This window comes from Pristis pectinata, chromosome 2 (genome assembly GCF_009764475.1).
Source record: "Pristis pectinata isolate sPriPec2 chromosome 2, sPriPec2.1.pri, whole genome shotgun sequence".
Taxonomy (NCBI): domain Eukaryota; kingdom Metazoa; phylum Chordata; class Chondrichthyes; order Rhinopristiformes; family Pristidae; genus Pristis; species Pristis pectinata.
Window position 1 is genome coordinate 62846498 of NC_067406.1, and position 17315 is coordinate 62863812.

The following is a 17315-nucleotide window of genomic DNA, read 5'->3' on the forward strand; positions in this document are numbered from 1 at the left end:
GGAGGGTATCCCTGATCAGGTGAAAATCAGGGATTGTGGGAGTAAGCTGTAAACAAAGGTTATTTGGTCAGTAAGTGAATGGGAGCAGTAAGAAAGTGAGAACATAGAAAAAAGAATGTAGGAGTTGTGAAATGCAGAGCAGGAAGACCTGCCTGGCTGAGCAAGTCCTCCACTGCCATAGATGGTACGGAAACCAGCTGAGCCAATATATCACAGATGGATGACTGATATGGACAAAGAAATAGTTACCTGAAGTTGTAGAATTCAATATTGAGTCCAGAAGGAGTAGTGCAATGGAGACACGAGGCTGGAGTCTGGAGCAACAAACAATCTGCTGCAGGAACTCAGTGGATTGACAGTGGCTCACTCTTAGTCTTGATGCAGGGTTTTGACTCGAATCATCGACAATTCCTTTCCTCCCACGGATACTGCTCGATGTGCTGAGTTCCTCCAGCAGATTGTTTATTGCTCCACATTCCAGCATCTGCAGTCTCTCTTGTGTCTCCATTAAGTCCAGAAGGCTCAGTTTGTTTTTATTTCCCCCTTGCTTCTTTTTTTTTGTTCTTTGGAAGTGCCAGGCTAGTCTTCCTTCTCTGCATTTCACACCACCTACATTCTTCTATGTTCTTTTCGCTTAAACTAAACTCCCTAGTTCATTAAAAACAAGAAACATACTTATTTAAAATATTAACCAATGATATTTAGTGTAAAGGTTGACTCTGTAGCACCAGAACAGCTAAATAATAGAAATGATCCTGCTTTGGGTCTTGCCTGAATACAATCAAAAATTCCATGATCATTTTCCATCTACTCCCTATAAATTTTCTGGAATAAGCATAAAATTTTTAACTAAGAAAATATGATCAAATTGTTAAATATTTCTGAAAAATTGATATAAAGATGTCTTTCCTGGAAAAGGTAGTAGGTAAGCTTTAATTGTGTTTCAAATCATTATATCTCTTAAAGAATAAGAGCTTGTTATTTGGGGTTGCATTGTTTAACTTAAAATGCTGAGTGGTTTAAAATGGCTGGTAAATGGGACTAGGTTTTTTTTATCCTTTTTTAAAAAGAAATCTTGATTTCAAGCACAACTAGTTATTTAACACGAGGCACTTCTCAGACTGACTTTTGGTCAATTGGACAGTACCTTTTGCTTTGAAGAAATTTTACAAAGTACACTATGAAATATAACAGTGACAGTTAAAATTCTCTGACTCTTGAACACTTTTTATTCCTACGTGATTGTGGAAATATAAAATTAGGGAACATTAGTAGGGAAATTGTACTAGCGTATGATCTAAATGCCAAGTGTCTTTTGCTGTTATAGTTTGGGAACACCTGCTATTGTAACTCTGTGCTGCAAGCGCTGTACTTCTGCCGACCATTTCGAGAGAATGTACTTGCATACAAGGCACAGCAGAAAAAGAAGGAAAACCTCCTGACGTGTCTAGCTGACCTCTTCCATAGTATTGCCACCCAGAAGAAAAAGGTCGGTGTGATTCCTCCCAAGAAATTTATTTCCAGGTTACGCAAAGAGAATGGTAAGTATTGCAATGGGAAAGTTACACAAATTCTGAATGCTTAGTTATAACATTTTAACAAGTACATACCTAAACCAATTCACAGAACTGAAGAATCATAAAAATGATTACTATCCAGAAGCCAGAAGGAGGCCATTTGACCCATCCTATCCATATTGACTCCTCGTAGAACAGTCCTATCAGTCCCAATTCCCTGTGGGTTCTCTGTAGCCCTGAAAATTGCCTCCATCACCTCTTTCCTATTATGATTTTGAACTTTCCTGATTTAATTCTGCCATTACTAGGTTCCAAATTTTAACCACTCTGCTCCTAAAAAGTTTTTCCTCCTCGCATTATTCTATATCTTTTGTCCATTATTTTTTGAATCTGTATCCATTGGTCCTGAAGACAATAGATTCTGTCTACCCATTAGAACAATGCCATTTAGTCTCTGTTGTTTCTTGTTTTTTTTTACGAAAATGCATCGCTTTGTACTTCTATTATAGTTCATTTGCCAATTGCCTGATTGATCTGTACATAGTGTGGTATCATACAGGTTAAAATTAAATTGTCTTGGCAATTTTGAATACTTGTCAGGAAACTGTTTGTTTTTGGGTGTTCTTTTTGAATAATGGTTAATTTGCTATTGAAATATAGAACATAGTAAATTTTAAAAAAAAAAAATTTTTATTTACAGCGTGGTAACAGACCCTTCCGGCCCAACGAGTCCACGCTGCCCATTTTAAACCCAAATTAACCTACCTGTATGTCTTTAGAATGTGGGAGGAAACTGGAGCACCCGGAGGAAACCCACGCAGACACGGGAGAACGTACAAACTCCTTACAGACAGCGACAGGAATCAAACCCCGATCGCTGGTGCTGTAATAGAGTTGTGCTAACCATATGCTACCATGGTATTACAATTATATCATTCTTCATGACAGAGCAAACAGTTCAATATCCTACCATTGGTTATAAATCAAATAATGGAGGAAAATTTAAGAGGTCGGGTTTTTTTTTGTTTTTACTTGATTGATGCCTAGTTTTATGACTTTGTGGCAACGAATAATATGTCCTCAACTGAGTTTCCAGATGTTATTTTCAACTAGAAGCAACAAAAGATGAATTACAGCTTCACATAATTGGTGCACAAAAAATTACAAAAGAATATTGTAAGTAGGATCTTGCTTTGTGATTTTTCAAATGGAGTGTGAAGGCTTGGACTGAAATTTTTAAAGTATGCCTAGAAGAGCTTTTTGAGCCAGTATGTAGATAGTCCCAATGGAGAAAGATCAGTATTGGACCTAATCTTACAGTATGTAGCCAGGCAAGTGGTTCAGGTGTTGGTGGGAGAGCATTTTGGAGACACCGACCATAATTAAATTTAAAAGTAATTATGAGAGAGAATGAGGGGGGTCCAGAAATTAAAGACCTGAATTGAGGAAAGCTGATTTCAATGTCATAAGAAAGGACCTGGCAAAAGTAGACTGGGAACAATTGGCTGCAGGTATGTCCACATCTGACAAATAAGAGTAACTTAGAAGTGAAATAATGAGAGCTTTTAGCCAACATATTCCCACAAGTTAAAAGATTAGGACAGCAAGTTCAAGGAACTCTAGATGTCTGGGGATATTGAAGATTTGATAAAAGGAAAGAAAGAAAGCACATGCCAAGTATAGAGAATTGAAAATGGGGAAGGCACTTCAGGAGTGTAGAAAGTGTAATGGGGGGGGGGGGGGTGTTCTTAAAAGAAATTAGGAGGGCAAACTCATTGCCTGAGAGGGTGGTGGAGGTAGAGAGACTCTCAATATTTTAGAAATATCTGGACAAGCAATTGAATTGTCAAGTCATTGAAGGCCACAGACAAAGAGCTCATAAATGGGATTAGTAAGGATGGGTATTTAATGGTTGGCATGGACACAGTGGGCTGAAGAGTCTGTTTCTGTGCTGTATGACTTGATGTATTTTTTTCCCCCTTTGCAAGCTCAGAAATTTCAAGTAGCTGCCCCAGTTGTTGATTGGATAAGTGACGGCTTGATTGAGTAATAATCTTGGTTTTGGGGTGCTATGTTTTGAGCTCTATGGATAAGAAGCCCAGTACCATAAGGTGTAACCACACAAAGCAGTATTAACTCAATTTGTTTATTTATACCATCAATTTATCTAACTGTATTTTCATAATAGCCAAAAGTGAGTGTTTACATACTGGCTGTAGAAAATTACTGTCAGTTCCGTAGGATCTATATCAATATTACTAGTATTGATAAAATGTCCTCCCCAAAATCAGTAACTTTGTTTCAGAGGTACTGGTAGGTGGAATTTGTAGCACAGTACCACAAGCATGTAAATCAGCATGCTGTGGAGCTAATCCTGCAGCCAGTCGATCTGGTAAAAGATCTGCAATTGTGAGATGATTTATTTTTCTTTTTAACTGTAGATTTGTTTGATAACTACATGCAACAAGATGCACATGAGTTTCTGAACTACCTGCTGAATACCATCGCTGACATCTTGCAGGAAGAGAAGAAGCAAGAGAAACAGAATGGGAAACTGAAGAATGGAAATGCAAATGAAATTGAAGAGAACAACAAACCTGAACCCACCTGGGTGCATGAAATTTTTCAAGGAACACTCACTAATGAAACGAGATGTCTGAACTGTGAAACAGTAAGTAAAGACTAAGAAAATTTGCATTTTGATTTCACTAGAGATGATTTATTTTCTGATTCTCAAAACTAATTTTCAAATGTGGATAAGACTCATTTTGTAACACACAAAATGCTGGGGGAGCTCAGCAGGTCAGGCTTTCTTTTAAAGAATTAAAAGGAAATTGTACAAAAGAAAATTTAATTTTTTTTTCTTGAATTGTTCAAGCCCCACTCCAGTGCTTATTTGATTAAAACAAGCATTGTTGGATAAAGTTTGTTATACAAGTATCTATAAACGAGATTTCCTTGTCAGTTTTCAAAGCAATCTCTTAAGTGGCCTCCTGTGAACTGGCAGCCTGTGATCATTGTCCTTGGTAAACTAGTTCAGTTCTCTGTCTATATTTTGTTTATTTTTTCATGAATTCTGTAAGAGTGAATTTTTATTCAGTTTCTCAAATTTTTTTGGTAGCAATTTGTGGATTCGTAAGGTGAATTTTTATTACCCAAGCTGCTGTAACACAGGTGCACTGTATTCTCCCAGTGTCCTGGAAACTTTTTTTAAAAATACCAGCAAACCAACAAAAACTTATAAATTGTTGACTTCTCACATAGTACCTGTGTGACTTTGCTTTATACAAAATGAAAGTAACATAGGTCGCGTGACTGCATTCAAACACTTAAATTACAATTTTTTATTACAGGAAATGGGTTTCAAAAGCAAAGCCAATGTTTATAACCATCCCTAATTGCCCTTCAGGAAGTGACATTGAGCCACCTTGTTGAATAGTTGCAGTGTTTGTGATGTAGATATTTTCAATGTTTTTTGGATAGGGAATTCTAAGATTTGATATATCTTTTAGTCACGTGTACATGAAAACACACAGTGAAATACATCTTTTGTGTAGAGTGTTCTGGGGGCAGCCAAGAGTCGCCATACTTCTGGTGCCAATATAGCATGCCCACAACTTCCTAACCTGTATGTCTTTGGAATGTGGGAGGAAACCGGAGCACCTGGAGGAAACCCAAGCAGACATGGGGAGAACGTACAAACTCCTTATAGACAGCAGCCGGAATTGAACCTGGGTCGATGGTGCTGTAATAGCATTGCGCTGACAGCTACACTACAGTGATCCCATAGCAGTAAAGGAACAATGATGTTACGTACAAATCTGACTTGGAGATGCATGGAAGGGATCTTTGGAAGTGGTGTTGTACCCCAATGTCTTCTGTTTTCAGGTAGCAGAGCTGTCAAGTTTGGGAGATGTTGTCAAAAGAGACCTTAGTCAGTTGCTGCTGTGTATCATGTGGATGGTACACACTGCAGCCACAGTGAAGGGCTGTGAAGTGAATGAATGTTTAAAGTGATGGATGTGGTGCTTCAAGTTTGAGTAATAATGTAAAAAAGTTTGCAATTTCATCCACAATGTTGTAATGATCATTGGTGTCATTATTGTGTGCTTTTGATCATTTTACCAAAGGAAGGGTACTTGCCTTGGAGTTGATGCCTGAGAGGAGAGAGTGACTGTAATGAGTCTGGTTTCTCTGAAGGTCAGAATACCATAGTCTAACAAAAATTGTCATCAAAAGATATATCAGTAAATGCTGCAAAGCTATTTTTCTTGGCTAACAAGTGTAGAACTAGAAGTCAAACTTGAGACAAGGGTTCAGAGACTTAGGATTGAGGTGAGGTGACATTTCTTCATTGAAACTTGTGGAACTTTAGAATTCTCAACTCCAGGTGGCTCTGGATGCTCAATTATTGAGATTGTTCACTTTTTTGGGGGGGGGGGGGGGGGTGGCAATTAGAGATGGGCAATAATGTGGTCTTGTCAGCAGTGCCCCAATCCTGAAAAATGAACATCCTTTTTTTTTAAAAAAAAAGCAGATTTTTTGACTCTGGAAATTTAGGGATATGGGTGTTTTGGGGGAGGGGTGTTGGAGAAAAATCAAATTGAAGTAGAACAGCTATGTCTGTTTACTAGTCATATAACCTACTCTTGCCTCATCTGTCGTTCTTGCAGAATCTTTCAATCTTGCAGCACCACCAAATAAGACTTTTTTTCAGTCCTTCAGCTCTGTCAAAGAACTGGCATAGATATTCATCTTTGCCTTGTGTCCTAAATTTTTCCCACTAATTCTGAAAATTGTTCATCTGGATGTCCAATTACTTTAATATTTTTTGTGGCATCTGATTTTGCTGCTACTTCAGATTTTGCTTTTCAGATCTTTTTAACCTCCTGTTTCTCTCTAGATTTTTGGTAACCATTTTGAATTTATTACTTCTGGATGCGGATTCATCTGTTAGATGAAATGCTTTTTTTCTGACCCTTCATAATTTTGAATACTACTTTTGGATCTTTCTCTGACTGTCTACTCTAAGGAGAATAATTCCAAGTTCTCCAGTCTGTCCATAAAATTAAACTTGCTCATTCTGTGCATGATTCTAATAATTATTTTCTGTGGGGCACCTTCCAGATCCTTGACATCCTTCTTGCAGTGTGGTGCCCTGAACTGAGTTTTTAAAAAAACTCCAGCAAATGGTTAATCTGATATTTGCAAAGGTTCAGCATGACTACTTCATTTTTGTATTCAATGCCCCATACACGTACTTAAACTTTGTGTTAAAGTGGTAAAATTCTCTTGCACTTGTAGCATTATTTACAACCTTAGATCATCCCAAAACACTTTACACTGAAAAATATTTTTGAAATGTAGACAATTTTGTAATATGGGAGGTATGTTTTAATACAATTTTAATGCATAAGGGGCATTCTGCAGGTTAGCAGCAAAGATGAAGATTTTCTGGATCTTTCAGTTGACGTGGAACAGAACACCTCAATTACACACTGCCTCAGGTAAGTAGTGACCAGTTAAGTAATCTGGGAAATTAAACATTTAAAGCTATCTTTATAAAGCAGTTGTTTCGGTTTTTATCAAAGTTTGAATGGTAGGTATTTTGCAGAAAGATATAGCTAGGTTGTGAGTGGGCAGACCCTTGCCCACTCTCTTAACCTATCTACTGTATATCTTTCTGCAAACTCTTGGCATCTTCTGCACAATTTGCTTTGTCACTCAATTTAGTGTCATCAGCGATCTTAGATATGCTATACTCGGTCACCTCTTCCAAATCATTAATGTATATCGTGAAGTTGTGGGCCCAACAGTGACCCCTGTGGCAGTCTGCGCTCACTGCCAACCAGAAAAATACCCATTTATCCCAACTCTCTGCCTTCTATTGGTTAACCAATCCTCTATCCATGCTATTACATTACCCCTAATTCTATGCATCCTTATTTTATAGATAAGTCTTTTATGTGGCACCTTATTGAATGCCTTCTGGAAACCCAAGTCTACAACATCCACCCATTCCCCTCTATCCACTGCGCACATTATATCCTCAGAACTCCAGTAAGTTTGTCAAACAGGACCTGCCCTTCCTGAATCCATGCTGTGTCTGCCTGATGGAACCACTTCTATCCAGATGTCTCACTATTTCTTTCCTAGTGATAGCTTCAAGCATTTTCCTGACTACAGACATTAAGGTAATTGGCCTATAGTTACCCACGTTTCGCCTACATCCTTTTTTAAACAGTGGTGTGACATTTGCTGTCTTCCAATCCACTGGGACCTGTCCAGAGAATTCTGGTAAATTATCACAAAACCAATTCTCCACTTACTCTTCTAAGCTCCAGAGGATACAAGCCTAGCCTGTGCAGCCTTTCTTCATAAGACATCTTTTCCATTCTGAATATTAGTTCAGTAAAACTTCTCTGAACTACTTCCAATGCATTAACATTACCCTTTAAGATATTTGCAGTATACAGTACTCCAGATGTGGTCTCGCCAAAGCCATATTATAACTGAAGCACAACTTCCCTACTTTTGTATTTGGTTCTCCTAGCAATGAACTATAAACTTCTGTTGGCTTTCCTAATTAGCTGCAGTGCCTGCGCATACGTCTTTTGCAAACCATATACTAGGACATCCAGATTTCTCTGTATCTTAAAGCTGAAGAATGGACATTCTAAAGCAGATATTTCTATTAAGTGTCAGATTCGTTCCTGATAAGTTTTCAGTTGCTTTATGCAAAAGTTTATTTCGCAAACAAGTCCTGACACCCATGAACTGAAGCATGACTGAGTGAGCAAAACAGATGGGATAAAATGCCTTGGCAAACAATAAACTTGCTATTGCCAACGTGTCCGCTGGCATTGAATATTGATTTATGGAACTGATCTCTTCAACTGATGATCATTTGGTGCTCTGATAGTGAATGTATATTGGGCTACATTGTGTGACATTAATGAGGAGTTAAGAAAAGAGCAGATTAGTTAATTTATGAAACTTAATGTTCCAAATGATAAATACCTTGGAACTCTAGTGTTTCTCTGCAGTAAGTTTTACTGCTTAAGATTTGATGAAATGTATTTATCTTTTGGTCTCTGCCTGGGAAATAATACTAATACTTCTGCATCCATTCATGCAGCTTCTAGCTATGTAAATATTAATCAAAATGAACTCTGAAGATAACATTCCCCTGCCCACAGCAGCTTATCTCTATTCACTCATCCACCTCCTGTATAAAGTACTGCTGTAAGCCTGTCTAAATAAGGTATTACTGCTACAGAATGTAATACAGCCATGGACTTTTTTTTAAAAAAGATTCTCATAGTAATAAATATGGGGAGCTCATTTTTTGTTGTTTTTAAATTCCTGGAAATATTCAATAGCATACCATCAATGATGGCAGAATGATTAATATTTCAGGTTGATCATCTTTTATCAGACCTGGAAGACATTGGAGAGTAAGGATGGGAGGGGATATGGGGTTTGATATTGGTAGTGGGATTGGTCGTGGAGGGGTATAAATAGTGGCAAAGGTCTGTCTTTGGTGACTAGGAGATTGAAGTGATTTTTTTCTGAAACAAAACTAGAGCCTTACTCCCTTGCACTATAATGGGATAAGTAAAGAAACGAAGGAGGGTTTGCAAATGGTTGCAGTAAAGCCAATACCAGCATCAAAAGTACAACTTTGATCTAAAGTTTTACAACTTGATACTGAATTTGGAAATCTTAATTTTTGTTTTTGTGAGTGTTAGTTGATTTTTCTCCACAGGATCACAATAATGATGGATCACAGTTTAAAAAAATGAAATCTATGTTTGACCCTTAACATCCAGGAAAATATATGAAGTCTGCCTAATTTAATTGATTACCTACAACCAGAGGTAAAGATTCAGCATCTCTGGAGAGGATAAAATTGATCAGGAATCCTGCTCTTGCTCTCCTTTTACTCCTGTTCAGAAGAAAGATGGAATTGGGCTGGAATCTCTAATCAAGAAAGAGCGTAGCTTTATTTCTTGCCCCTCCCCAACCCACCTATCTTTTTCTATTTTCCATTCCTATAGAGAAATGCTAGTTGGTGTCTTCTCTTTTTGCTTTATGACTAAGACAGGAGTGTACTATTATCAGAAATTATGAATGTCTGTCCTGTTCCCAATACAGCATCTTAATATTGAATATTGCTACAAGAGTGCACTTTACCATGCCACCTTACTGTTTCCAATCTCTTTCAAATTCTAGTTTTTTCCCAAGTGATTTGAATTGCAACTGATATGTTGCTTGAATCTTTCTGTACAATTTTAAAGTTAACATAATCAATGTTTTAAGAGCATTTGCATACAGTATTTAATAGTGACATTTTCCAACTTTTATTTTCAGAGACTTCAGCAACACAGAAACACTGTGCAGTGAACACAAGTATTATTGTGAGACCTGTTGTAGTAAACAGGAAGCTCAGAAAAGGTGAGTATATAAAAAATGTATAATCTGTAATTTATCGTGCCTACAAGTTTTGTAAGGGATTCTAAATGTGTATTTTTTTCCTCTGGATGTCAAATAATAAATTGCTAGGTGAAGTATTGATTAGAACAATTAAATCAGAATTTATTAACTTTTCATATTCAATGCTTTTGAATGCATTGAATATGTGAAAATTGAACCTTTGTCTCCAAAAGGTTGAGACCTTTGTCAAAGTGGCTTGACATTAGTGGTCTTATTTCACTTCAAACTCTTACTAATGGCTCCATGTGACGTACCTTTTTGGCATCCAGTTTAGCCAGCGACTGAACATCGTGTGGTACAGGAACAGTTCCCATGATAAGTGACTGCCATTAGGACATCACAATGGCAGCTGCTGTGGAAGAGATGTGGAAAAGTTGGTGGAAGACTCTTAGATAGACACATGAATGTTAGAAAAATAGGGGGCTATGTGGGAGGGAAGGGTTAGTTAGATCTTAGAGCAGGATAAAATGTTGGCACAACATCGTGGGCTGAAGGGCCCGTACTGTGCTGTAGTGTTCTATGTTCTAAGACAGTGACACTACCTTTTAGACTATCTCAGGAGGGTCAATGACTAAGGGAACAAGTTACAAAAGAAAATGTCAAAGTGAACCCCTTGCGTAGTTAGGCAGTTATTCATTAATCTTCCTGACAGCTCCTAAACTTTTCTGGCACCATTTTTGTATTGGTTCTGTCTTTCCAGTTCACATCAATGTAGCTGAAAGTGTGATTCTGACACATGAGCTGTTCTTGTTTACTTAGCAACACTGGGATTTTAGTGCCTTGGAGAAGTCATTTCAGCTTCTTCAATGTGTTTGAAAACAAATTGGAGTCACAATTATAAGCCATACACTGATGTAGATCCAGATGCCATTGATGTAGAAACCAGACTGTTACTGCATATCAACAGCTAATAGAAAAGCCTTGAAGGAGAATATTTCAATCCTAAGGAGTTACTCCAGAAGCTATAAAGGCACCTGGTAACCCATGATTTCTTGAGACTAATGGCTGCTAATGCTAATATAAGCTTTTACTTGCTATAATTTAGAAATATTAATTAGCTATTTTGTGGGGGAAGTATGTAACTTTATTATATCCACCACATTCCACCATGCATTTTCTATAATTTAAATATTTTAGTCACTGTGAGGTGGACAATATTTTCAAGTGACTTTTCACAGGGGCTTCACTGGACTTTAAATTTTCCAGCATTTGTTCTTGAAGTTATCAGTTGAACATGTGCATGTACCTATAACCTCATTATCTGGGGGAGGGAAGAATGGTATGGTGAGGGAATGCACGTCCCTGCTCGTCTCCTTGCACATGTCCCCATAAAGAGCTCAGCCATGATCTGTGGCTGTACTTTGTCATTTATTAATTCATGTACTGCTCTTTCAGGTGAAATATTTCTTGTTATATGCTGTATTACTTTGCAAACTGTCCTTGGCAAGGGGTTGAATAAATGTAGAGGCCATACTGTTTTCTCATTGGAACGAAACCATAATGTTCCTTGCTATTGTTTTCAACTAATCAGCCACATTTGAACTATTTTTGGTAGTGAAATTAACAATTCTAGTTTCATTTACAGCTTAAGTCCCATTTGCTTTAAGTCTGGTTTGCCATTTCTGTGTGTAAACAGATGAACCTTTCATATATGTTTTGTCTTTGGTTGACAGAATGTGCGTGAAGAAGCTGCCCATGATCCTTGCATTGCACTTGAAGAGGTTCAAATATATGGAACAATTGCATCGGTACACAAAACTCTCTTACCGAGTGGTGTTTCCACTGGAACTGAGGTTGTTTAATACATCAGGAGATGCTATTAATTTGGACCGGATGTATGATCTGGTGGCTGTTGTTGTTCACTGTGGCAGGTTTGTTTGGGAAGATTTTTCATTAATTCCTATGGCAAATTAACTATGCTATTATAAACATGGAAATGGATTTCATTAGTGAAAAAACTGGAGTAGATTAAAATATTTCTTTGAAATTAATACTTAAAACACACACAGGTTCTGGAAATCAAAAAGTTGAAAAAGCTGCAAATATGACAGTGGACAGGCCCAGAAAATCAGAAGTCAATTGGTTAATACTTTGATTCTAAGATCAGAACTTCAGATTTTATTAAATAGATTAAACATTGCCACTGTGGCTATATAAGTAACTATAAAGTAAACTCCAGAATGAATGTTGGGATTTTCTGCTTCAAAGAAAATTAAAATAGTTAATGACTACAAACCATTGGGCAAGTTTATTTCCGAGTAACATGACATGCATAATATTAAATACCAACTTTACCATTTTCCCTGATGATAAGTTTTTGGTACTGGAATAGGGGTTAATACCAGAACTTTGAGGGCAGGAAACTCCTAGTTTGCAATTTAATGATAGTTGTTTTACTATTTGGAATTGCTAGTTTTTAGCCATAATGGGCAAGTTAAAAATGATGCAAAGCCTCCAAAAGGTTAATTATTTCCTATCAATGGAGACTTGGAAACTATTGCTATTGGTTTATTATTGTCACTTGTACGGAGGTGCAGTGAAAAGCTTGTCTTACAAAACCGATCGTACAGGTCAATTCATTACACAGTGCAGTTACACTGAGTTAGTACAGAGTCCATTGATGTAGTGCAGGTAAAAACAATAACAGTACAGAGTAAAGTGTCACAGCTACAGAGAAAGTGCAGTGCAATAAGGTGCAAGGTCACAACAAGGTAGATTGTGAGGTCATAGTCCATCTCATTGTATAAGGAAACCGTTCAATAGTCTTATCACAGTGGGGTAGAACCACCAGACTGAAGCACGCACCACCAGACTTAAGGAAATTACATCGTCTGCTCAATTTGCTGATATGACCTCAATACCTAGGCATAATCTGCATATGAAGTAATGAAAGGCCTACATTTGCACTAACTCCATGTATCTCAGTAGAGCTAGTATATGCTTGTAAATTTTCACCTCAGCTGCTCAGTAATAAAAGTTACTGCATTTCCTGTCTGCCCTGCTGCCCAGTCTGCCTATTATAAGGGACAATTTAAAGTTGATTTCTGAGCATCTAGCTAGTTTCTATTATCAGTTAATTTTGAGATTTCAGTATTGACCAGAGACTTTTTTCCTTCCTGGCAATTCCTAGTGAATAGCATTACTTAAAATTTTGTCTTTCATCCATTAGGACTACTTCCTATAACTGTGTAGAAGAGGATTTGCTTGCTGCAGTACATAATCTGGTTTTCTGCTTGACTGAAGCACTAAAGATTAAATGGGACCAGAAAGAGATTTGCACAGGCAATATAAAAATGGGTTTAAATTGAGAGTGACTTTGAAAGCCAAGCGGCAATGGGGAGAGAAGAAATCTTTAGAAAATTATGAAATAGAAATGGGAAATAGGACAGGAAATAAGCTATGGAAAATACAGAAGAATATATAATCGGATTTACAAGGGAAAGTCACTGTGTTAAGTGTCTGTTTTTACTATTTTAATCTGAGTAATTGAGCAGTTTCCAAGATGTCTGAGATAAAGAACTAATAAAGCATTGATTTGGAGAATTATTGCACAATGTTTGTTTACTTATGCTTGTGAGAGATGCTAATTTTTTTTTCTCCCTTTTTCAGTGGTCCTAACCGTGGACACTACATAACTATTGTGAAAAGTCATGGCTTCTGGCTTTTGTTTGACGATGATATTGTTGAGGTCAGTCTGGTAAATATTAATACTTGTATAAAATTGTACATTATAAAAGGGCAGGAATGGGGTAGATTGTTGATTGTATTGCATGGCTGATGCACAGAGTGGAAAATTGGGTGATGTAGATTGTACACTCATAACGGATCTGGTCTGATTTTATTTTTCTACACACTCCCTGTCTCCTAAAGTAATACTAGAAAAATTTTGCTTGTGAGGGGTGTGGATGCTTGCATAAGAGTATGAAATTTCCCTAGCCACTTTTTTCCCCCTCTGCATTCTACTTGGGTGACAATGTACACCCAGGCAGTACAAAAGAAAATTTACCCCCCTCCCCTGAAGGATTTCAGTCCAGGTGGACAGTCAGCCATCTCCCACTTCTGTGTCAGTACTCCCAAAATCGCTACCAGAGGATTCGGGGATAAAAGACAAGCTGAAATACATGCTATTTTATTTTCTTTCACAGCAAGCATAGTAGTTGGCTATTTTTGTTTTTGGCCTTATGGTAGATTTTGCAAAATTCAGATGTCTTTCTGGGGACACAGAGTTAATTGTGTGCAAATGGGCTATAGTAACAATAATAACTTTCATTTATAAAATTAACTTGGAAATATGTCCCAAGGCACCTCAAAAACACAATCAGAGAAAAACGTACATGGAATAAGATGAACTATTTGGAGTGCATCACTAAAGATTTGATCAAAGAATTTGGTTTTACGAAGGGTCTTAAAGGAGGTGAGAAAGTTAGAGAGGTTACGGGAGTAGATTTGAGTATGGAATCTAGTGGTTGATGATTTGACTGCCAATATAAATTTAAGGGGTGTGGGGTAATGAATAAGAATCTGGCATTGGAGGAAATGAGAAATCTCTGGATTGAACTGCTAGAGTGGAGGAGTAGTGTGGCATTTATGAGATTGCAAATGTTTAATAATCAGAGTAGCATGTCTATGATTTCAACTCTGGCGAAAACCTTGAATGGGACGCATTAAGGAACTGCAAACTTATGTAGCTCAGCAAGAATGTTAATAATGGATGAGCAGGATTTGTGAAATAAAGTTCAGTTAGAAGTAGACAAGTATGTGTGATGAAGAGGTTGTTGGATAGGATGCTGAAATTATGAGCGGTGTCTAAGTTTCAGCTGGTTGCATCTGTCTCCTCAGAACATCTTGCTTTCTGCCTAATTTAATATCCAAAAGCTTTTTTATTTACAATATCTTCAGTCAATATTTATTCATTTGAATATGATGGGACCTAGGATTAATCCTGGGGGAGTGGGAACGCTTAGTGTTTACTGCTACCCATCTATTAACTATCTTCTTCTTTAGAGCTTTCAAGTGTCAGCTTGGCTCACTGGTAGCTCGTTCACCTCCTGAGTCAGAAGCTGGTGGATTCAGGACCCACTGCAGTACATAATCTAGGCTGACACTTCAGTGCAGTACTGAGGGAGTGCTGCATTGTCGGAGGTGCCATCACACAGGTGAGATGTAAAAGATCCCATAGCTCTATTTGAAGAAGAGCAGGGGTGTTCCCCAAGAGTTCAGGCCAAAAGTAACCCCTCAACCAACATCACTAAAACAGATTAGCTAGTCCTTTGTGACCCTGAAGTACATAAATTGGCTGCAGTATTTGCATACATAAAATCGACACTGCATTTTGAAACAAATTAATTGGTTTTGATGCACTTTGGGACATCCAGAATACAGTGAAGGTGCCATATAAATACATTTTTCTCTTTCTTTTTAACTTTTCCCTTCCCTCCATTTGTATTGAAGGTGGTGTTGTACATTTCCACAGGCACCGTGGGCTACCTCACCTCTGTTGCCAGTATTCATAGATGAGCTTTACCGATTAAAGTATTAATATTGACCAAGTAGACTACTTGTCCGTGATGGAAGTGGAAGAAGATAGGCGTGCAACTAATCTTGATCCTGTCCTTGTGCAACAATATGCACTCCTAGTGGTGTCTCAATAATGATCAAACATGCCAATTGTGCATCTAACTCTAGTCCAAATGATCTCTCTCTGAGTGAATATGCCGGATCATTATTAAGAAATCACTGTTGCATGTTGCATGGGAACAAGGCTGGATTCACTCAGTTGTGTGGTTTGAGTTTGAAATGTGGGTTTAACCTTGTTTAGCTCTGCTACTTATTTCCTCCTTCAGATCTCATGTCAGTCAAATATTTTGTGAGGCATCCTGTAAAATTTCTCTGGTATAATTTTGCAGTCCCAGCAACATTATTCACAGATCTCCTCTGCACTCTTTTTGCACTTTGTCTTTTCTGAAAAATTGTGACCAGAACTATGAGTAGTACTCAAACTGCAGTCTGTTGTTATGTACTTGTCCAGAATAATCTCCCTACCCTTGTATTCTGTGCCTTGGCCAATAATGGCTTTTTAACTACCTTTTGCATGTATGGCTTTTTAACTACCTTTTTACTGACCTGCAAGGATCTGTGGTCATACACACCAAGGTCCACAGCATGCAATATCCTCCCCATTGTATGTTCACTTGCCTCTTTGCATCTCCCCAAATGCATTCCACAGTAAATGAAAATTTTAAAAAAACTGCAGATGCTGGAAATCTGAAATAAAAACAATGCTGGGTAAAAACTCAGCAGGTCTGATAGCATCTGTGGAAATTGAAGGTCTGATGAACAGTCCCAGACCTGAAATATTAACTTACACTTTCCATAGATGGTGTCTAGCCAACTCTGCTTTTTTAGCATTTTCAGTTTCCGTATTCCCAAATGCATTTACTTCAGTTCTCTGGATTAATTTCCATTTACGATTTTTCTGATCATCTATATCTAAACTTATTTTTCCAACTAAGTACATGTGTCAGCTTTTTCTTTTTCTCTTTCCTCCTCTTCTACTGAACCAGTTTAGATTGTGGTTACCTTTTTCTCAAATAGTTCCTCACTTGCCATAGTTCCTCACTTGCCATAGTTCCTCACTTGCCATAGTTCCTCACTTGCCATAGTTCCTCACTTGCCATAGTTCCTCACTTGCCATAGTTCCTCACTTGCCATAGTTCCTCACTTGCCATAGTTCCTCACTTGCCATAGTTCCTCACTTGCCATAGTTCCTCACTTGCCATAGTTCCTCACTTGCCATAGTTCCTCACTTGCCATAGTTCCTCACTTGCCATAGTTCCTCACTTGCCATAGTTCCTCACTTGCCATAGTTCCTCACTTGCCATAGTTCCTCACTTGCCATAGTTCCTCACTTGCCATAGTTCCTCACTTGCCATAGTTCCTCACTTGCCATAGTTCCTCACTTGCCATAGTTCCTCACTTGCCATAGTTCCTCACTTGCCATAGTTCCTCACTTGCCATAGTTCCTCACTTGCCATAGTTTCCTCACTTGCCATAGTTCCTCACTTGCCATAGTTCCTCACTTGCCATAGTTCCTCACTTGCCATAGTTCCTCACTTGCCATAGTTCCTCACTTGCCATAGTTCCTCACTTGCCATAGTTCCTCACTTGCCATAGTTCCTCACTTGCCATAGTTCCTCACTTGCCATAGTTCCTCACTTGCCATAGTTCCTCACTTGCCATAGTTCCTCACTTGCCATAGTTCCTCACTTGCCATAGTTCCTCACTTGCCATAGTTCCTCACTT

The 17315-nt window shown here is 38.0% G+C and overlaps 1 protein-coding gene across 2 annotated transcripts in view; it reads left to right on the plus strand.

Annotated features, from left to right (window-relative positions):
* usp46 (ubiquitin specific peptidase 46) overlaps positions 1-17315 on the plus strand; it is a 60036-nt gene that overhangs the window by 30790 nt on the left and 11931 nt on the right. The window contains exons 3-9 of one of the 2 annotated variants that reach the window (XR_007958124.1): positions 1328-1541; positions 3959-4188; positions 6948-7024; positions 9891-9974; positions 11687-11884; positions 13623-13701; positions 15018-15169. Coding sequence is in view for 1 of the 2 variants with exons in the window: in XM_052037893.1 (XP_051893853.1) it covers positions 1328-1541; positions 3959-4188; positions 6948-7024; positions 9891-9974; positions 11687-11884; positions 13623-13701 (882 nt within the window). In the remaining variant the exon portion in view is untranslated. The remainder of the gene's footprint in view (positions 1-1327; positions 1542-3958; positions 4189-6947; positions 7025-9890; positions 9975-11686; positions 11885-13622; positions 13702-15017; positions 15170-17315) is intronic. The other variant, XM_052037893.1, reaches the window with a different exon arrangement.